The 22,955-nt window shown below is 37.8% G+C and overlaps 2 protein-coding genes and 1 long non-coding RNA gene across 3 annotated transcripts; 1 reads left to right on the top strand and 2 right to left on the bottom strand.

The window, feature by feature from the left end:
• Positions 1-1,001: 1,001 nt before the first annotated feature.
• Positions 1,002-3,748, top strand: LOC149196312 (uncharacterized). Its single transcript, XM_089408253.1, has 3 exons — positions 1,002-1,485; positions 1,644-1,711; positions 2,666-3,748. Exons 1-3 carry the CDS (start codon positions 1,002-1,004, stop codon positions 3,746-3,748), a joined length of 1,635 nt encoding a protein of 544 aa, XP_089264379.1.
• Positions 3,749-9,591: 5,843 nt separating this feature from the next.
• LOC149196311 (uncharacterized) lies at positions 9,592-10,487 on the bottom strand. Its single transcript, XR_016254116.1, has 2 exons — positions 10,205-10,487; positions 9,592-10,093 (listed from the first exon to the last, which is right to left on the bottom strand). It is a non-coding gene; the product is annotated as an uncharacterized LOC149196311 (long non-coding RNA).
• An 8,887-nt stretch (positions 10,488-19,374) lies between these two features.
• Positions 19,375-21,513, bottom strand: LOC149196310 (DNA replication licensing factor MCM5-like). Its single transcript, XM_089408251.1, has 5 exons — positions 21,286-21,513; positions 21,059-21,168; positions 20,810-20,939; positions 20,547-20,648; positions 19,375-20,208 (listed from the first exon to the last, which is right to left on the bottom strand). The coding sequence occupies exons 1-5, from the start codon at positions 21,511-21,513 to the stop codon at positions 20,125-20,127; spliced, it is 654 nt and encodes a 217-aa protein (XP_089264377.1). The 3' UTR covers positions 19,375-20,124.
• Between the last annotated feature and the right edge of the window lie 1,442 nt (positions 21,514-22,955).

Raw genomic sequence — 22,955 nt, 5'->3', positions numbered from 1 at the left:
AATTTAAAAAAGGATAAGACCATATGCAAAATGCAGGAAATTTCGATGGAATAACCTTCAAACCTGGCACCTAAGCCAAAGGAATCCTCTCTTTGCACTACAGCCCCTTGAGGTATGTTTCTGTGAAGCATTCCAATATATATCTATATATATAAACTGCAGATACTAAATTATCTAGAGGTATGTTTATGTTGACGTATGTTTATTATAATTTACAAATGAGAATAATGTAACTTTTAATTGGTCTTATTATTTCACTGCTTAGAAATATAGGCTATATCTGAAAAGGTTAAGTGGAGTGGCACAACAACAAACTGGAATGAACTCTTCTCTTGGGGGAGCTACAGAAGCAGGTGTTGGACCTATGGGTTTACTTGGAAGGCTGGATCTTCAAAGGCTTGCGGCATCAGGTCAAATATCACCTTAAGCACTGGTGACATTACCAGCTGAACTTCTTGGACAAGTGAATCCGAACAGTGGGTTCAGCCTGCCAAACATTGCTCGAACACTGCTTTTACAAGTAACATTTCATGGTGTAAACTCTAATCCTTTAAATAGAGGGAAATTTGGGAAACCATTGATGAACAATCAGGGAAATTTACTTCAGGGACTCCGAAGAATTATAGAGCTGAAGCAATTTTCCTAGCCACAGCAAAATATTCCTTCCTTTGGAAATTTGGGTTTACTAACCAATGATACATCTGCAGGATTTTCTATGCTGCAATAGCAACACAATACAGGTGCAGAAGTTGGCAGTGTGGATTGTGGGATAAACAACAATGGAGCATCTAATCCTCAAAAAAATGCAATGGTGATGGAATTGATACAACAACAACAACAACAACTGCAGAGATCTGCAACACAACAGCAACCTGGCGGACAACTTCAAGGTTCTTAGTTTCAGAGTGCACAAGTCCTGAATTTGCCATCTGCCAGTATTGTTGGGCCACAAGCCCTTCCAAATGAAATTAGGGGGAGGGCTACTTTATCTTCTCTAGCCAATGGCAATAGCAGTCTTGGCAATAATAGTCTTGGAACCAAACAACAATGGAGCATCTAATCCTCAAAACAATGCGATGGTGATGGAATTGATACAGCAACAACAACAACATCAAATAAACCAACAACAACAACAACTGCAGAGATCTGCAGCACAACAACAACCTGGTAGACAACTTCAAGGTTCTCAGTTTCAGAGTGCACAAGTCTTGAATTTGCCATCTGCCAGTATTGTTGGGCCACAAGCCCTTCCAAATGAAATTAGGGGGGGGGCTACTTTATCTTCTCTAGCCAATGGCAATAGCAGTCTTGGCAATAATAGTTTTGGTGCTCCTGGTTCAGGGCAATTAAACGGTATGCCAATGCCAGCATATGTCCTGGGTGCAACTGAGTCTAATGTACCAGAAGGAATTGGATGGATGTCAACTGTAGACTATAAGAGCCAGAATGTGCACATTCTCCAAGGAAATGATTATTCCATTTCCAGTACTGTTTGTTTATCTTCCCCTTTAACAACATCTGATATTGAAGGTCGAATGAACACTTCAGGAATTAAAAGGTTGGGTGGCATAAGTGACATAGTTGGTTCTCCAACTCTAAGTAGTTCTGGAATAAGTTTTGGCACATCAAGTGGTATTGGTCAGAATTTAAGCCAGAAGCTTCTCATGGAACCCAGGGCTTGAATGTTCCTGTTGTGCAAGATCCAGGACAGGTTAGGAGTTTTGGATTTGTTGGGAAAGGACCAAATCTTTATGCAACAGCTAAAGCTGTATCATTCAGCCATGATATGTCTGCCTAAAACTATATATTTCTTGTAAACCTATGCTATATGGTTTAGCCACAGGCTGTTAGAATACAAATTCTAACTGTTTTTGTGCAAAAAAGAGCAAGTTTAAGACAAAGAAACTTTTTAGAAGATTGTGTGTTCGTAAAAGATGTTAGAACCTGAAAGGTACTGATCAAATCAAAATGATAGGTCTTAAATATAAGTCTTTTTCTTTAGTTTAATAACCATTTTGGGGAAAAGAAAGCATCTTCTAGTACAAAATTTTTTGGAAAATAAATGTCTTGAGCTAAACAGGTGTGCTAATCCATCCTTCAAGATCCCTTCTCACTATGATCTACTGCACTCCCATCAGATGAATTTAAAAAAGGATAAGACCATAAGCAAAATGTAGGAAATTTCGATGGTTCACTATCTAATTCATCTTAGATTAACGTGATTAAAATATTTTGTGGTTGTCTTATATGCCTATTGTTCTCTGTTTCATATGGAAGTGGGCATGTCTTTTTAGAAGTAACTGGCTTCATTGAAGTCATTTGACCTGATGCTGAACCTTTCAGCAATTCTTTCTTTTTCTATGGGGTTGTCACATTGTGCGGAACTATAGCTTCCACAAACTCTGCTATTAGAGTTTATGCTAGATCCTTTCTATTTCATCACAACTACGTTGTGCCTATTATTGGGTTCTTGTTAATAACTGAGTTGTATGTATTTATTGGAGAGTTAAAATTAAGAGAGGAGATAGGTGAAAGGATTTTTAATTCAACTGACTTTACTCTGTATTTAATATATTTGCTTTTGTTAGTATTGTTGTCATATTATTAGAATTTACAACTGAGAACAACTTAACTTTTTAATTGGTCTTATTATTTCACTGCTCAGAAATATAGGCTATATCTGAAAAGGTTAAGTGGAGTGGCACAACAACAAAGTGGAATGAACTCTTCTTTTGGGGGAACTATAGAAGCAGGTGTTGGACCTATGGGTTTACTTGGAAGGCTGGATCTTCAAAGGCTTGCGGCATCAGGTCAAATGTCACCTCAAGCACTGGTGACATTACCCGCTGAACTTCTTGGACAAGTGAATCCAAAAAATGGGTTGGGCCTGCGAAACATTGCTCAGACACTGCTTTTACAAGCAGCGTTTCATTGTGTAAACTCTAATCCTTTAAATAGAGGGAAATTTGGGCAACCATTAATGAACAGTCAGGGAAATTTACTTCAGGGACTCCCGAGAAGCATAGAGCTGAAGAAATTTTTCAAGCCACAGCAACATATTCCTTCCTTTGGAAATTTGGGTTTACCAACCAATGATACATCTGCAGGATTTTCTATGCTGCAACAGCAACAGAATATAGGGGCAGAAGTTGGCAGTGTGGATTGTGGGATAAACAACAATGGAGCATCTAATCCTCAAAACAATGCGATGGTGATGGAATTGATACAGCAACAACGACTACATAAAATAAACCAACAACAACAACAATTGCAGAGTTCTGCAGCACAACACCAACCTGGCAGACAACTTCAAGGTTCTCAGCTTCACAGTGGACAAGCCCTGAAGTTGCCATCTGCCAGTATTGTTGGGCCGCAAGTCCTTCCAAATGAATTTAGGGGGAGGGATACTTTATCTTCTCTAGCCAATGGAAATAGCAGTATTGGCAATAATATTATTGGTGCTCCTAGTTCAGGGCAATTAAACCATATGCCAATGCCAACATATGGCCTCGGTGCAACTGAATCTAATGTACCAGAAGGAATTGGATGGATGTCAACTGTAGACTATAAGAGCCAGAATGTGTACATTCTCCAAGGAAATGATTATTCCATTTCCAGTACTGTTTGTTTATCTTCCCCTTTAACAACATCTGATATTGAAGATGGAATGAACATTTCAGGAATTAACAGAAGACATGGACAAATGTTGAGGGCTTTGGTCCTATTATACTGTTCATCTACGGACTAAGTTCCTCCCTTGAGCCATCATTCCCCCTCGAACCTCATCTATCTTCTGTATTTAGATTCGATATGAGTCAATAAACTCCCACCATATGCATCTGAAACACGGCGTACCAGGGGAAGAAACACTGCAGGCGCAAAATGCAGGTTAAAATGGTACAGATTCATCAGGGGATGTTGGTGGATTGTCACCACATATTATATTATAATTTATACTCATACCTGGCATTTTGGGACTTCATCTTTTGCTTATGAATCGATCGATCAGACTCTTGCAAAGTAGTCCCGTCAGCCGGCCTCTGGTAAAGGATATTTGTTTTTTTTAATTAGGCTGAGAGCAGTCAGTCTCGATGTTGGATGGAAGGATCATTATCATTTGTTCACTTATAAGATACTATTATCGCTAGGATTGTGCAACCGTGGTGGCAACAATTTCTCCTTACCCCAGAAGTGAACCAGGTCATTCTTGTGGCCATGTTTCCTCTTAGTCGCCAAGCTTCTCCATCGCTTACCTCGCATTTTCTCGTTTCTTTACACAAAACATTTAAAACAAAAAGTAGATTCTTTGGTTTAAATTTCTTTGGAGATTTGATCAGTTAGGGTTTCTTCTTCTGTAGCGATAAAATTTACAAAGCGTTGCTAGGGTAATTTATATAATACAGCCAGGAATCAGGAAAAACCAAAGCGTTGCTAGGGTAATTTATATAATACAGCCAGGAATCAGGAAAAAGAGAGAATGGGATCAGAAAACCCATTTTTGAGAGCACTAACCTGCAATGTAAACAGAAGAATTCTGACAACCTGGGAACCTGGGCGAACAATTTCTGAACCGGGAAAGAGAGCTATACCTGCCATTGAAAAACCCAGAAGTGAAAAACCCAGAAGAGAACACTAAGAAAACACTGGACTAAAATTAAAATGTTGGAAGCACTGACCTGAAAATTGAGCAGGAGCAATTTCTGAACAGTAAAACGTGAGTGAACAATTTCTGAATAGTAAAATGGAGGTGTAAACAGTGTATATGGAACAACAGAGGGCTAGGTCGTGCACAACAGATTGCACAGCAAAAACGGGACACATTATTGCACGAGTAAGTGGAAAAGCACAAAAACATTATTGCAGAGGGCGTGGAAGACAACATGGAGAGCAAAAAACAGATGGATATGGAAGAAGGGGTGTTCTTTGTTCCGTCGGGTGCGGGTGCATCGTCCAGCGAGGCGAAGGCTTCCAGCGTCTCTTGTGGCTTCCCTCACAGGGAACGCCGACGTCCTGCCCTCCAACCCCAACATCCATGACTACCTTTGCGCCTGAATACCTCCGCCCCTTCCTTGCAGCGAGGCTGATACGCAGGGGCTGACGTGTTACCTGAACAAATACGAAAACAAATTGCCCACAAATTGCCCGCTCTATACCCGTCAGCTTGAGAAACAAAAGAATGACAAAAGTCCCTTTCAAAAAAAGGCCTATCGGCCTAAATATAATAAGTATAATATCATCCCACATGCTATATTTTGTTTTGTTATATAAACTCCACTGCATTCTTTCTCTACTGTAGTGGCCCTTTCATTTTCTCGTAAACGTCTACTGATAAAGTCTCATTTTTTTCCTTCTCCGGTGCCACGAAGACCAACAACCACCGTGAAGATAACGCTACATAGGGTTGAATTGATACCACACAAACAATTTTGAATGGAGTTACTTAACAATTTCTTTCGATTTGCCAGCACACCAATCGATTTCTCCATCTTCAACGTGACTTCTACCTTTTTCAGGGCCGAGTGTATGTATAGAAATGCATGCTGAATAAACAACTCACACGTTGTTAGACACATTTTAGTGGGAGAGAGAGAAATGATCTTCAGTTTGTGATATCTCCATCATGGCTGCCCCTCTGCCTGCATTAACCTCTATTAATTTCCATACCCACTCATCATCGGGAAGGAAATTTAGTGGGAGTTGTCTATAATGCGACTTTTTGGAGATTCCGGTGACGGAATCCGGTGGAAGAAATTGAGGTTAAATCTTGATTTGTTGCAGTTAAAATGGTTTTTTAACTGCATATTTGGATTCAGCACCCTGAAAAACCCCTGGGACGCTTTCATTGTGCAGAAACTAGCTATCAAACTTGCGATTCCAATAAATTCCTGCCGGATTTCGACCGGAAAAACCCGCCGGAAAAGCTTTCAAAAAGTCGCGTTATAGACCACTGCAATTTAGTGAAGGGTAACTACCATCGTCATTTTTTTGTCCGTACTAAAATGACTTAAAATTAAATAAATTAAATCAGATTGCTAAATAAAAATAAAACTTAATAAATTAAGATATAATATTTATAATAAATTAATCTATAATATTTATTAAATTAAGGTATAATATTTGTAATAAATTAATTTATAATATTTATTTTATATGGATTTAATTGTTTTTTAGTTATTATTTTAATTTTGTAAATATTATTGTAACATTTTAAATCTTCTCAAAATTATTATGAGATAATTAATTCATGATAATGATGTTAATGATTAATATATATTAAAATTAATGTGGTCTAGTGAACCCTAAGAAAGTAAGGGTCTATTGAACCTTAAGAAAATAAGAGATTAATTGAGACACTTTTTTATTTTATTTTTATGATAAAAAAAAGGGAAAGAAGCATTCCTAGGTCACTATAGTTTTGTTGACTTAACAAGTCAATAAAGTTGTAACGTGTGTTGGAAATGATAAAAAAAGTGTTTTTCATCTTGAACTCTCTTAGTATTGTAAAAGTGACAACCTCTTTCATCCCAAGGTGTTTTGGGAATAGACCAACCCCAGGAGCTTATGAGAATTAGTCATTATTTTCACAATGTACATTTTCTTACTAGCTCTACTCAAGACAAAAGGATAAATTTGGTCAGCAAGAGTGAGGCTGATCACCTCCTTATAATACCTTAGCTTCATTTTCCCATTTAGCTCCTTATCATCCCACAACTTATCTTTAAATTTGGAAGAATAATATTTTTTATATTATCCTTATTCTCCAAGATGATCTCCTCCTTTATCCCCAATGGTCGATTCAAGACCAACATCCTTATGCCATCCTCGCTTGACCCGGAGGTGGCGGTTAGAAGCAATAAAGCTTATTCTTATACATTAGATACTTAACCATGGCTATGCTTTGAATGGGAGGAAAAAATATCTTCAATCAAGAGGATAGGATAGGAAGTATTTCCTTTCACCTTGAGGTTGTAGGTTACAAATTGTTTTTGGATCAACTCAATTTTCTTCCATGATTATCTAGATATACTACAATCCCAAACTTCACAAACATATAAAATAATAAGGGTGGCGATACTCTCAAAGAGGAACTAATTTTTGCTCCAAACTCATAATTGTGTTGCACCTTATAATAATTTTTTCATCCTCAAATGATCTTTTTGTCAATACTACAATTCCAAGATAGTCTCAAAAAGGAACTATTTTTTGCTCCAAATTCATAATTGTATTGCACCTTAGAATAATTTTTTTATCCTTAAATGATCTTTTTTTCAATATTACAATTCCAGTTGAACTAATAAATGTCAATACTTGAATATTTGTATGAAGAGACTTTCTCCGAATAATTATTATGATAAATGAAAGTATAATAATTAATTTTTTAATATTTAATATAGAGTATATAATATAATTTAATATATTAATAGATAATATATAATAATATACATATTTAAAAATTAAATTGAAATATGATTAATCAACCATTTGTGCTTGGTATATTTAGTTTGCTTTTTGAAACTTATAAACTTCACTGCAATTTTTTCACTTGCCTCGAAGACCAACGACCACCGTGGGGCTGATGTTATAGGAGTGAATTGATACCCACACCAATATTTTGAATGGAGTTATTTACCAATTTCTTTACATGCGATGCCCAATTTCTTCATTACAACAGCCGTGAACGGATGGATTACCCACACCAATAATTTTGAATGGAGTTTGTACACGGACGATATCCTAAGTGGTTGGGACGGCACGTTGTTTCCCTCCCCATCTGAGTTCGACTCGTCGTTACATGACGCGCTACCATATGCAGGTTTGTAATCTTCGGATATTGTGTATATTGTGATATGGGGTTAATACAAAAAGCTTCTACTGAACGACTTACCTCCTTCATTTCCAAAAAAAAAATAAAAAAATTTGAATGGAGTTATTCACCAATTTCTTTGCATGCGATGCCCTATTTCTTCATTATAGCTGCCATGTACAGATGTATTAGCCACACCAATAATTTTGAATGGAGTTATTCACCAATTTCTTTGCATGTGATGCCCAATTTCTTCATTACAGCCGCCGTGTACGGATGGATTACCCACACCAATAATTTTGAATGGAGTTATTCACCAATTTCTTTGCATGCAATGCCCAATTTCTTCATTACAGCCGCCGTGTATGAATGGATCTGTAATGTCCCTAGAAAACTGTAGATATTTTTATTTTACCACAGTAAGAACAAACTAAATAATTATTGTTATTACTTGTTTGAGTTGAATAATATTGTTAATTATTGAAAATGAGAAATGATTTGAGTATTAGTAGATCGTGTGACTTCTGAAGTTGAAAAAGGCAGTTGCTGGAAAAACCCTAACTACCTCCCCTAACTGTGAAATGCTCCCAAAGAAAAGGGAGTGGAGGAAAAACCGCGCTGAAATGTCAAGCGGCAAGGGAAAAATTGCTAACTCTGGTGATGACCAGATAGCATAAGCACTGTGTGTGAGCAACTTGCAGAACACAGAGGTCTTGCGAGCAAGATTGAGGGGAGATTTGGTCCCGAAAGGCAAATCTCATGGACGGGAGAATGATAGGTAACAGAAAACAAAAGTGACCTTTACCATTGGAGTTATTTTCTTTTAACCAACTCAGGTAAGTGGTACCTTCTGGGATTTAATCTGTTGCACAAAACTAAATTATGTGTCTTTTACTATCAATGGAAAAGATGTAGTTGGAGCCCTTAATGCTGAAATGATACTTCAAAATATTAACAATAGGGTTATTATTTGTACTTTATCTACTGGGAATCAATAACAGTAGAGTCGGAACCAACTGGTCACCTTAAATACTAGAAATATTTTACAGTAGAGTTAATATCTATTCGGAACTGGAGAATTTCTATATTCTGGAACATACAAGCTGTAGAATTATGATCTGCACAAGTCTTTTATTGTTGGAAAATTAATTATAGTAGAACTACTATTGTAATGAACTGGTAAACAATCTCTTAGTTGACTATGTAAAATTTTAGAACTGCAAATTAGAAATTTGACCAAGAGTCCATAGAACAGAAAAGAAAGAATTACTGAAAATGCTAGTACCCAAAATGAGGAAAAGAGTTAATTCCACGGGTTAGGTAACCCAGTGTTAAACCCCAGAGAGCCGAAGTATGGTGCAATAAGAAGGGTCGATGTAGCAGGGAGTTATAAGGGTAATTACCCTAAAGCCGCACTGGGTTAGCACACCAAAGGAGTTGACTGTTAAATAAATTCAAAAACTCTGTAAGATCTTCTTAAACCCTACACGAGAATAAAACCCCATAGTGTTAACACCGACAGAATAAATCCCTGAACAAGTTAACTGAAACTACCAGATATTAAATCGAAAACAGAGAACTGTAGACATCCCATTTTTGCAAAGGGCAAATATCAAATTGATTTTAACACAGAGCCACATAATTTGGAAAGAAATAAAATGAAGTGGAACCCTGACTCGTGGTTTCCACGGCAAGTTCTAACCATATCAAATTGTACAGAAACTGTGAGCAAGAATATCATGGATAATTTAAAGGATAGCAAGCATATGTCATTCACACATCGAACAAGATTTCAAATTTACATTTCATATTGAACCAGTACCATAGGACATAAAGAAGAATGTAAAAGACTTTGAATCCCGAGAAGTCTGTAAAACTAGATTAGCAGGTCTTAACGAGAGAGATGTAAATCTTTCTCAATAACTTAAACATGGAAAATTACGCTGGCACGGCCATAGTCTCAAGCCCCGTAGCCGGATAGTAAATCCTCGATTGGACAGAGGAAATGATAGTGCATACAAGTCTTGAATAACTGTAGGCATTCGCCTGAAAAACTATTAGCAAATAACTGGGCAATAAGATCCCGTTTTCACTTCAAAACCGAAAAAGAAACTAGTAAAAGTCTGGAGAGCTGAAGCTCTAGCCTCAAAGCAACCAGAGGGTTCCTTCTCTGTCGTACAAGCACCAAGTCGGAGATAATTCTTACTCGGAAACTCTCGAGCATCGAAGACAGCAAGGAAACCACCATACGATAACAGTTTGTAGACCTCGGACCCGTAGCCGTGACTCCTACAGATAGAGTGCACCACAAATATCATTAGCAACAGAGCTAAAATAGCAGGGATTAGATAATCAACTATAAAAAAAACATAACAGAACATATTTGTAAGCAACACTTACCCGGAATACACTCTATGGAGGGAAACCCATATCCCTGCTCCTGAAAATCCTCCATCCGGATTGAAGCTCTAGATCGATAGACCGAGCAAGCCTGCGAGAGGAGAAGAGGAACCGGAACAGGCGCCAAGGAAAGGAAGAGTAAAATGAGGCATAGCTCCCGCGAACAGGGTTGTGTAAATCTCCAAAAAGAGCCTAGCCATAGGATCGTGAACCCAGGTCTTCCACCGTCGATGCGACGAGAGACCCGAGATGTGCAGCTGTAGAAAGACAGAACTGCCCGTGCTACGTATAGTAGAAATTTAATGCCATAACCAATATCAACACCAATGTAAAGTTTAGCAAGTTGCAAGTTGGAATGAACTTGACAGAATGAACACCTAGCACTGAGACTGTCAGCAAGCGGTGTGGTTGGAATTCCCATGGCACGGTTAAAATTAATGAAGCCCAATAAACGATAGCACTTAAATCTAAAAACCGATAACCCAGAATTTAAACAGAGATCTTATCATTTATACATTTGTACTTACACGTTGAATAATATTGTATAAAGCTATGACAATTGAAACATTGATGTATATTCAAAAAAAATTGTTTTGATTATTTTTACCATATGTATGACGTGGAGCCGTGACAGGATCTTTAATTTGTACCACACAAATCATCTTCAGTGGATTTGTTATTCAACCATTTCATATCACTCATTCTCCATTGTCAACGTGACTTCTAACACGCGGCTCTTCCTTTATCAGAACCGCATTGTATATAAAGGTGTGTTAGAAGATTTATATATATATAGTTGGGAAAAAATAATATAATTAATTTTATTTAAAATAAAAAAATTTAATACTAGCATTTGCACCAGATGTTGCAAAGGAAACGCCATAAGGCATAAATTGAAGAACACAAATACAACAAAAGAATACTTTGATAAAGAATAAAAATATATTGAACGCTCAAATCAATGCCCCATTAACTGAAACCAGTTAGTAGACATATCTATCAACATTAGGATTATACACAATGATCAAGAAATTTCCCATATACAAACAGCACCTTCCTTAACAACCTTTTGTCACATTCACTATTCAAAGGAATAAGAAACTTTACTCTGTTCTTTCTTGGGTTCAAAGAAAACTGAAGAGTAACCATGACTATCAAAAAGCAATAAATTAGAGGTCACAAGATTAAAGCTAAAGATAAGACAAAAGAATACTAATATGGAATGGAATTTCAACAAAGAGACATGCCATTTTGGAAACATACCCTATAACATGACATAGGTCACAATCAAAAGCTGAAGATGGTCCATGAACCAAAATAGATTTTATATTTTTTATGCCATAACAGGGCCAAAGAAGATTGGTAAGCTAGATACGAAAGGAATTAAAATGTTTAGATATTTGTTTTCACATATTCTAATATGATCCCACTGTAGCAGAGTGAGGTACAAATGTTGGAGAATTCCTAAAACAATCGAGATTTTTTCAATTTTAGGACTCGAACTCAGATAGTCAGATTGTTGCCACTCCTCCTTCCACATTTCCCTGCAGATTTGATTGAATGAGGCTTTCAAGCATCAATGTACCATTACAAGGCACCATGGCCCGTTGGCAGAGAAAGTAAGTTGTGAGTTGAACATCCCATGGCTGAACACTGTGGCAACACCTATCTCCTATGTAGCATGTGCATTAAACTGCAACCCTTGAAAGCACGTTGGCTCTTGAGGAGTAAGGTTACTAACTAATGATTGATCCACATACATGGTGGACCAATTTTTGTTGAAATTTATGATTAAATGGATTGAAATTGTAGAGCCTGATTGGCACTGATGGACTCAGTAACAAATCTCTACTTCACCCTGATTATGCACTATGGGTTTCATATACAATTTCATGGAACAAACAAACAATTTGATTAAAACTGTAGATTGTGATGGTATAGCTGGATTCAGCAATAAACATATACTGCATCCTGATTTCTGCAAGATCATGAAAGTAAACAAATAATTTGGCTGTAATTGTATTTGTAGATTTTGATAGCATAGAAGGATTCAGTAACAAACAACTTACTGCACTTGAATTATGCCAGTTGTGACGTACAATTTTCTCAATCAAAGAAACAAGAATATTTTTAGAAATGAGGGCCAAGGTCGCTATTAAATGTAGATTCTACATAACAGATAGGTAGAGCCAATGTCTTTAAATGAGATTTTTTGGAGTTTCCTAGTGAAAAAATTTGTGGCCAAATCTTGATTTGTGTTGTTTAAACTGGCTTTTTAATTGCATATATAGATTCAGCACCCTCAAAAATCTCTGGGGCACTTTCTTTGTGAAGAGTTCACCTCGAGAGCTTGTGATTTCAATGAATCCCCAGCAGATTTTAGACAAATTTAATAAGAAAACTTTCCAAAAAATCACATTTAAAAACTATTAGAATCTAAAAATATCTTGCAATCCTAAAAATAAGAGCAAGTTCAAACCATTAACCTTGCTGTTATCTGCCAGATTCCTGATATATATAAAAATGCCCATGGTTGCCCCTATAAACAACATTTGCTCACCTGAAAACAAAGCACTGCTATCAAAGAGAGGGGAGATTGCACGAATCACAAACAAACGAAAGAGACTGTTAAACATTGTTGCTTGTTGCAGATTCTGTTTCTTTCTTGCTTGGAGTTATAGTATCTGTCCTTACCTTTGAGTATATTGGTTGTGAGATAAGAAGTGAAGAGAAGCGGAGGACACCATTAAAGCAGCAGTAGCAGAGGAGGTTTCGACTGGGGCGACCTGGGAACACGTCCACATTACTCTAAACTCTTGATCTCTCCATTAGTCCTGTGAATGTGTTGCAAGGTCACCCCAGTCGAGCCTGCTCTGTCTCATTTATTCATGTGACCCAATATGCAGGGGAAACCCTTTCTGAAACTGCGTCAATGAATGTCTGTAATTTATAATTTATTGAAATGAGATTGATAGAGAAGGAGAAAGGAACCAAAATCTGGTAGTACACGTGAAGTGCAGATATGGCCCTGAGATTTATGTTGAGTTAGGTCGAAATTAGATGGTTTCACACACTGTCGGTGGAAGGAATGGAAGGGCTTAATCTCCTCCATATTTAGGTTGAAAGGACAGTTGCCACGATGGGAGGTCAGTATGAAATTGCAATGTATGGAATGTAGTCCAGTACTATTTTTACTAGAAAAAATTGAACAGTACAAACAATAATACTTTATTATAATAATAGAACGAATTGAAGTATAGTAAGGTTTGAAGGTGTCAAAGCCAGTGTGAATGCTGACATGTCTAACAGTGACTATTGAGACTATGACATTAGCCAGGGACTTGCACACCAAAACCCAAAACCAGTTTCTGGCCCGATAAATCTTTTGTTCATGGATGATATGTTATAAATCATATACATTTCACAACTTGCTTGACCACGGCAAGATAAGCACCGTACCTACCTAATGTATAAAAGAAGACTGATAAGCAGGAGGAGGGGCAGGCAGTCCACTGCCAAAGCGATGGTTGCTATAATTAGTAGAGGAATTGTAAGAACCGTGCTCTAATATGTCTGATTTTGAGTCTGAGTCAGTAAAGAAAAATGCTCAAATGTAACTATGTGCTCCTTCAGCAACCATGATGTCATGGTGACTTGGGAGCTCCACAGGCAATTTGTGAATTTCTAACCATTACATTAACCCACTTGCAACTTCTCTCGGTAATTCTTTCCTCGCATCTCTATTAGACACTTAATAGACATTTTAACATAGGATAATGTATAAAACACAGGGAGAAAATCAAGGTGTACAATGGAATTTATTGTGAGTATTAAAATGTTTAGATATTTGTTTTCAGATATTCTAATATAATCCCACTGCAGCAGAGTGAGGTACAAATGTTGGAGAATTCCTAAAACAAAAAATACTTGTGCCATTTTGACTTCTTTTGAAGTTGAAAATTCTTCGGAGAAAGACTAATTTCGAGATTTTTTCAATTTTAGGACTCGAACTCAGATAGTCAGATTGCTGCCACTCCTCCTTCCATATTTCCCTGCATATTTGATTGAATGAGGCCTTCAAGCATCAATGTCCCATTACAAGGCACCATGGCTCGTTGGCAGAGAAAGTAAGTTGTGAGCTGAACATCCCATGGCTGAACACCGTGGCAGCACCTATCTCCTATGTAGCATGTGCATTAAACTGCAACCCTTGAAAGCACGTTGGCTCCTGAGGAGTAGGGTTACTGACTAATGATTGATCCACATACATGGTGGACCAATTTTTGTTGAAATTTATGATTAAATGGATTGGAATTGTAGAGCCTGATTGGCACTGATGGACTCAGTAACAAATATCTACTTCACCCTGATTATGCACTGTGGGTTTCATATACAATTTCATGGAACAAACAAACAATTTGATTAAAACTCTAGATTGTGATGGCATAGTTGGATTCAGCAATAAACATATACTGCATCCTGATTTCTGCGAGATCATGAAAGTAAACAAATAATTTGGCTGTAATTGTATTTGTAGATTTTGATAGCATAGAAGGATTCAGTAACAAACAACTTACTGCACTTGAATTATGCTAGTTGTGACATACAATTTTCTCAATCAAAGAAACAAGAATATTTTTAGAAATGAGGGCCAAGGTCGCTATTAAATGCAGATTCTACATAACAGATAGGTAGAGCCAATGTCTTTAAATGAGATTTTTTGGAGTTTCCTAGTGAAAAAATTTGTGGCCAAATCTTGATTTGTGTTGTTTAAACTGGTTTTTTAATTGCATATATAGATTCAGCACCCTCAAAAATCTCTGGGGCACTTTCTTTGTGAAGAGTTCACCTAGACAGCTTGTGATTTCAATGAATCCCTAGCAGATTTTAGACAAATTTAATAAGAAAACTTTCCAAAAAATCACATTTAAAAACTATTAGAATCTAAAAATATCTTGCAATCCTAAAAATAAGAGCAAGTTCAAACCATTAACCTTGCTGTTATCTGCCAGATTCCCGATATATATAAAAATGCCCATGGTTGCCCCTATAAACAACATTTGCTCACCTGAAAACAAAGCACTGCTATCAAGGAGAGGGGAGACTGCACGAATCACAAACAAACGAAAGAGACTGTTAAAAATTGTTGCTTGTTGCAGATTTTGTTTCTTTCTTGCTTGCAGTTATAGTATCTGTCCTTACCTTTGGGTATATTGGCTGTGAGATAAGAAGTGAGGAGAAGCGGAGGACACCATTAAAGCAGCAGTAGCAGAGGAGGTTTCGATTGGGGCGACCTGGGAACACATCCACATTACTCTAAACTCTTGATCTCTCCATTAGTCCTGTGAATGTGTTGCAAGGTCACCCCAGTCGAGCCTGCTCTGTCTCATTTATTCATGTGAGCCCAATATGCAGGGGAAACCCTTTCTGAAACTGCGTCAATGAATGTCTGTAATTTATAATTTATTGAAATGAGATTGATAGAGAAGGATAAAGGAACCGAAATCTGGTAGTACAAGCAATACACGTGAAGTGCATATATGGCCCTGAGATTTATGTTGAGTTAGGTCAGTATGAAATTGCAATGTATGGAATGTAGTCCAGTACTATTTTTACCAGAAAAAATTGAATAGTACAAACAATAATACTTTATTATAATAATATAACAAATTGAAGTATAGTAAGGTTTGAAGGTGTCAAAGCCAGTGTGAATGCTGACGTGTCTAATAGTGACTATTGAGACTATGACATTAGCCAGGGACTTGCACACCAAAACCCAAAACCAGTTTCTGGCCCGATAAATCTTTTGTTCATGGATGATATGTTATAAATCATATACATTTCACAACTTGCTTGACCACGGTAAGATAAGCACCGTACCTACCTAATGTATAAAAGAAGACTGATAAGCAGGAGGAGGGGCAGGCAGTCCACTGCCAAAGCGATGGTTGCTGTAATTAATAGAGGAATTGTAAGAACCGTGCTCTAATATGTCTGATTTTGAGTCTGAGTCAGTAAAGAAAAATGCTCAAATGTAACTATGTGCTCCTTCAGCAACCATGATGTCATGGTGACTTGGGAGCTCCACAGGCAATTTGTGAATTTCTAACCATTACATTAACCCACTTGCAACTTCTCTCGATAATTCCTTCCTCGCATCTCTATTAGATACTTAATAGACATTTTAACATAGGATAATGTATAAAACACAGGGAGAACATCAAGGTCTACAATGGAATTTATTGTGAGTATTAAAATGTTTAGATATTTGTTTTCAGATACTCTAATATAATCCCACTGCAACAGAGTGAGGTACAAATGTTAGAGAATTCCCAAAACAAAAAATAATTGTGCCATTTTGACTTCTTTTGAAGTTGGAAATTCTTCAGAGAAATAATCCCAACAGCAATGTTAAGATACACACAATAATCCCAAAATAGAGACATCCAGTTATGCCACTCTAGTAAGATCACCTGAAATATCACATAGAAAACAGCCACAAACCAAGGATCGCCGATGTGGCATGGCACTGAAACCGTTTACAATGTTAGTAACAAAATGAGGAAGGATACTATGACATTAGCCAGGGACTTGCACACCAAAACTAGTTTCTGGCCTGATAAATCTTTTGTTCACAGATGATATGTTATAAACCATATACATTTCACACTTTGCATACGTATAGAAGTTCAGTTCGGCTAAACTTAACAGAAAGGAAGTATATCTCTAGCTGATAATGACAACTCTTCCATGTTACACTTAAGCTCAGTACCTTGTAAGGATTTTGTGCTAGAGGGTGCAGATTTGTGTAATAGTAGATAAAAATCAACTCTCTAATACCATTTTTAAATATTTCTAATAAATTTTTATATTTCTAAATCAAATTCCATGAATTTTCCAGAATTCTTAATTCCATTGCTAATTTGTAAATAGCTGCACACATATGTTATTGTAGTTTAGGGTGGGATAACTGTGTACACTGTTCGAGGTGGGAGAAATCTGTGCATAGATTGATAAAGGAAAAAAAAACCACTTGCTATTCAGAAAAAATGCCAAAAAAGGTCGTGAAAATAAATTAATATAAATACATACTCGCCTTGATTTTTTAACGATTAAAAAAAATTAGCATTTATTTTTGTTCAATATAATATAAAATAACAAACAAACATCTTCAATGAAACGAGATTCGAAAGAAGGAAAATCTTGAATTTGAAACTATGTGGCATGTAAGTTGTCTGAAATTTGAATATACAAACTGAAATTAATGAACATCAGTGACATTATTTCGTCAAAGCTCTACTCGTTGGAGCTAATGCACAATATATTCATTCACAAATTCCAAATACAGTCAAAGGACACACAATAAACAGACCAAACGCAGAAGCTAGTCTTCCACAATTTTCAAGTATTGATATCATTATCTGATTGGATACTCAAAGTAGAAAAATAAACAGATACATTCAAACTATTCACGTTTAGTGCAAATATGTAAAATGCAAAAGGGCAACCCTTACACTACAAGGTGGGTCAGTGCATCTCAAGAACTGAACCAATAAGAAGCAACCCTCGTAGCCACAATAATGACCCACATTCAAACCCTGGAGGCATAAAGCCTTGATCTTGTGTATTATTTAGTTGAGTTTGATGACCATGACCACATGTTAAGTGACAATGGTGGTGTAAGAAACAGTCTCTTATTCAGTTTGTGAACCCTACCGAGATCATGTGGAGTTGGGTTTCATAAATCTAAAAATGAGAGAAATGAAGACATAAATGGTACAAGAAACAGGTGTCTTATTAAGTTATTCAGGCTGTGGGCTTTACTGCAATAATGCAGAGTTGAGGTTTACAACTCACCATGCATCAAAAAAAAGAGAGAATTAAGGACGAATGGTACAAGAAGTAGGTATTTTATTCAAGTTGTGGGCTTTACTGCAGTAATGTGGAGTTGGGGTTCCTTTTTACCTACAGATCCAAGAATAAAGTAAAAAGGAATGAGGGCACGGATGGTACAAGAAATATGCACTTTTTTCAAGTTATGGGCTTTACTGCAATAATGCAGATTTATGAAAGAACGGTACAAGAAACAGGTCTTTTATTCAGGTTGTGGGCTTTACTGTGATCATGCGAAGTTGGGATTCTTTTTCTCTCACAGAGCTATACAAAGGGCAGGAATGAGGACAAGTATGGTACAAAAAATTGTTCCTATTTATTCAAGCTATGTACTTTACTTCAATAATGCAGATTCATAAGGCTGTTTAACTTCACTTCAATAATGCAGATTCATATAAGGATGGTATAAGAAACACGTCTCTTAATCAGGTTGTCGGTTCTATTGCAACCATGAGAGTTGGGGTTACGGTTCATGAGCTCCATACCACTATCTTGAGTTCTACGGCAATATTGCATTATTCGTATTTACCTGGCACCGTGAGACAGCACAGTCTACAGTGTCGCTTATCTTAATAAAATGTCATTGGTGGGAACTTATTCATTTAGACAAAGTTTTTGTCTTGTTCTAGAAGACTACCCTTCTCAGGCATTTCCTCCCAAGTTTCTAGTCTGGTTATTACTATCCTCGGTCTTCAATTCGTCCTTCTTCCTTAAGGCTTAAACTACAGAAAACGGTCTTGTACATCAAAGTACCATTGGTCCTTCTTCCTTAAACTACAGATAACAGTCTTGTACATCAAAATACCATTGCTAAACGATGCTGCTGTAAATCAAACAGGTGGGCTACAGTGAAAATGGTTAATTAACTTAACAGAGTACTTTCATCATAGTGCATTACATTTATATGTGCTCTAATAATAACAGCAATAGGTATCCAGTACCTAGCAGATGCAATGGCATAGAACCAACAGCTGACACATTGTCTCTTCTTCCTATGCAGAAGAATATAAGAAACTCAAAATGGATTGGAAACATATACTTGTACGCAGCTTTCAGCTTTTCAAACAAGAGTGTTGGTAGCTCACATATTTATATTCAACTTTTTGGTAATGACAAAATCCAATAGATGGACAGAGGAGGAAACTGCACAATAATAACACAAATTCTGATATGAACTGTTGCTCAGTAAATTGCATTGATTCAAATACTTAAAGCTAAGTGATTACATAGACTCAAACTTGCTAAGAACAAAGATACTAATCTTAACTCATGTGTGATTGACACTTCGCAGTCTCTTGTAAGAGTTGCTGTCATATTCTAATTTTTTTCCAGCTCAGTTGAAGAGGTAGCACTTGGAATATCTGTAGTACATAGTTTTGTTCAGAATTGAACCATAGAAATCTTGAAGACCAAACCTCTCCACTTAATTATTAAACCAGATTTTCGAAACTAAACTCTCATACTCTACCTATCTGTGTGATTCACTGAGAGCAACATCAGAAAATGGTGATCAGAAAATGGTGAACTGAGATCCATCCTATAAAACAAACCATAAGAAATTGAAATGCATGTAACAGTGGAAAGAAAGTAGCAGAGAAAACTTATGTGAAAATGCATACTTGTTTGACTAGTTGCAGAGTCTAATAGCGAGGAGGAGGAGCAGGGTAAACATATTTGGGAGGTGTGGGGAGTTTGTGGACTGGTGGAGGAGAAGAGGGGTGGGGTTTTCCTGTGGGAGCTGGAATGTAGGGAACCCTTGTAAGAGTCGGAGGAGGGACCTCGTAAGCATGACTTGGTTTGGGAGGAGGGACCTCGTAAGCATGACTTGATTTGGGAGGAGGGACCTCGTAAGCATGACTTTACCACGATATTTATCATAATAAAACTGCCTCTTGTGTCGAGACCATTATAGAAAAGCCTTTTGGAAGGATGCCTGTTGAAGAAAATAAACTTTACACAAAACTGGCACTGCCTAGCCGCGGCCCTCTGTTAGGGTCCTAACAGTATCAGATCACTCATCTTTAACTTTACACTTTGCGAACTATGACACGCCTTTCTCTCTTGTATTCCACTTCATCCCTTTGATGCATGATAAGGAGAGCTCTTCGAACCTGAAATGAACAAATCAGCCCACTTGGTGAAAACCATGGCTATGATATCATTACTTCAGAGAAGCTGTAAACAACCTATCATATCATTACTTAAGAGAGGCTGTAAACAACATCATTAGCAAGGTTCTATAGGTGACGAAAGCCATTTCTCCCCGTGATATACATTGCCTGTTGCGCAAACTACCCATAAAATGATCTACGGGTAAGCAATATAACTCCAATATTGAGCTAGCTAACAAAACTAATTATAGAAGTAACATGTACTGACATTGGAAAATTATAATAATAAAATAGTCACTGCCGAAACTCAGCAATATAATGAGTGTTGTAATTCTTACAGTTGATTCATTCAACCCCATTCTGACCATATCATCAATCAGACGCCTCTCAGATACGTTGATGCCGATTCCCATCCGTCTCTTTATCTGTGTCTCAACTTGCTGTTACAAGCATGTGGCACTAGCATGAGCAACCATCAATTTTCTTTATTGTTGCAAATCAAAGACCATGACATAGTTCGCAAGCATAGCAGGCTTTTGGTTTGAAGAAAGAATCCACAAATATAGCTGTTCTTACTTGCTAGATTAGATGAGACGCGTACCTGAATTTCACTTCTCATTTCTGGTGTCAAACTTATTTGTTCAGCAATGCCAGAGCGTGCAGCATCCATAGTAGAAACATTGAAAAGCCTCAAAGCTTCTGTGACATGTTCCTCTGTTGCTACAGTTGACCTGCATTAAAAACAATATTTTCAATTTTTCAGATGCAATCTGACTAAGGAAATCGATTGACTTTGATTAACAATAATGCATACATTGAAAAATTACAAAATAATGCTGGGACTACTCACAATTGCATCTTTGCAATGGACTCGCTTAATCGAATAATAGCTTCTAACTGCCTCACTGTTATAGGTATGGCAGGAGAATCTCCACTTTCATGAGCCTGTTGGCGCATTTGCTGAAAATTCCAGACATAATACCGATGATTCCACAATCAAAAACCGATTGAAAGTATTTTTTTTGGAAAACTCATATTTCCCATCCAGAAAAACGACCCACAAACAAATGAGAGTACCTGTCTAATCCTAACATAGTTATAGACCTTGGCCCTCATGTCGTCGCCCAGAAGGATATTAGAGGGCTTCAGATCTCTGGCAAGGCTGTGCAGGTACTCAACTCCGCGGGCGACATCGAGGGCAAAGCTAAGCCTCTGTTTCCATTCTAGCGGCCTCAGCCCGGCCGCCGCCCATTCAAACAGATGCAGACTCAGCGGCCCCTGGGGCATATACTCGTACACCAGCATCTTCTCCCCGCCGTCGATACAGTACCCAAGGAGACGAAGCCGATGCGCTGCTCAGGCAGTTAAGGAGTTGCAGCTGATCCAACGACTCAAGATGGCTCAATCGTCTAACATATCATCTAATGGTGCACAGTAATGACACGTAGGCAGAGAGCAAAGTTGATTTCAGAGGGGAACGCCTTACGGCGTAATAAACAAAAATATATAATTTCAAACTATTTTTGAATAATAAATGATTAGTTTTTAATTTTTCAAAGAGTTGTTCAACACTTTCTTTCGATTTGACACCACACCAATCGATGCCCACTCCTTCTCCATCTTCAACGTGACCTGTACAATAACCAAGACGGCCGTGTATATATAGAGATGCATGTAGAACGCACAACTCACAGGTTGTTAAAGAGAGAAATGGATGTTCAGTTTGTGATATTATTATTATTGCTTCTCTGCATCATGGCTGCCCCTCTGCCGGCAGCAACGGCTATTAATTTCCATGGGGAAGATGATGGTGGTTCATATGAGGACATGGCCACTGGATTCCCTTGGGTCATTCTAATTCTGAACGCATATTGGTGGAGGAACGTGAATTCAATGTATCTTCAATGGACGCCCGCCATAAAAGTGACCTCCATGCTCTCTTGTCATTCAGAAATGCTATCACACACGATCCCGACGGTTTGCTATCCAACTGGATGGCGGAAAACTCCGATAACATGTGCTCATGGTTCGGTATTCGCTGCAGAGCAAACACCAAAAGAGTGGTGGCCATTGACCTCTCTCCATCTGATGGAGCATTGCGAGGTAAACTTTCCCCGTCTATTGGCAATCTCTCATTATTGAACACATTGATTCTTTCCGTTAATGCTTTCAGTGGAGGAATTCCGGCCGAGTTTGGCCACCTTAAAGCACTACAAACACTGGACCTCACCAACAATATACTCAGCGGTCCTATTCCAGTCGAGTTGGGCATGCTACAGAAGCTAGAGCACCTGTACCTCGGCCTCAATATGCTCAGCGGTCCTATTCCTGTCGAGTTGGGCCTGCTCCAGAAGCTAAAGTACCTTGACCTCAGCGCCAATTCGATCAATGGTTCTATTCCAATGGAGTTGGGCCTGCTACACAAAGTAGAGTACCTTGGCTTCAGCAACAATACGCTCAGCGGTCCTATTCCTGTCGAGTTGGGCCTGCTCCAGAACTTAAAGTACCTTGACCTCAGCGACAATTCGATCAATGGTTCTATTCCAATGGAGTTGGGCCTGCTACACAAAGTAGAGTACCTTGGCTTCAGCAGCAATACGCTCAGCGGTCCTATTCCAGTCCAGTTCGGCATGCTACAGAAGCTAGAGCACCTGCACGTCGAAGACAATATGCTCAGCGGTCCTATTCCTGTCGAGTTGGGCCTGCTCCAGAAACTAGCGGAGCTTGACCTCAGCAGCAATACGCTC

Source organism: Pinus tabuliformis, chromosome 2_2 (assembly GCF_031772625.1).
Source record: "Pinus tabuliformis cultivar Carrire ecotype Pingquan chromosome 2_2, CPIR1, whole genome shotgun sequence".
In the NCBI taxonomy this organism is placed as follows: domain Eukaryota; kingdom Viridiplantae; phylum Streptophyta; class Pinopsida; order Pinales; family Pinaceae; genus Pinus; species Pinus tabuliformis.
This window is presented reverse-complemented; position numbering and strand designations above follow the sequence as displayed.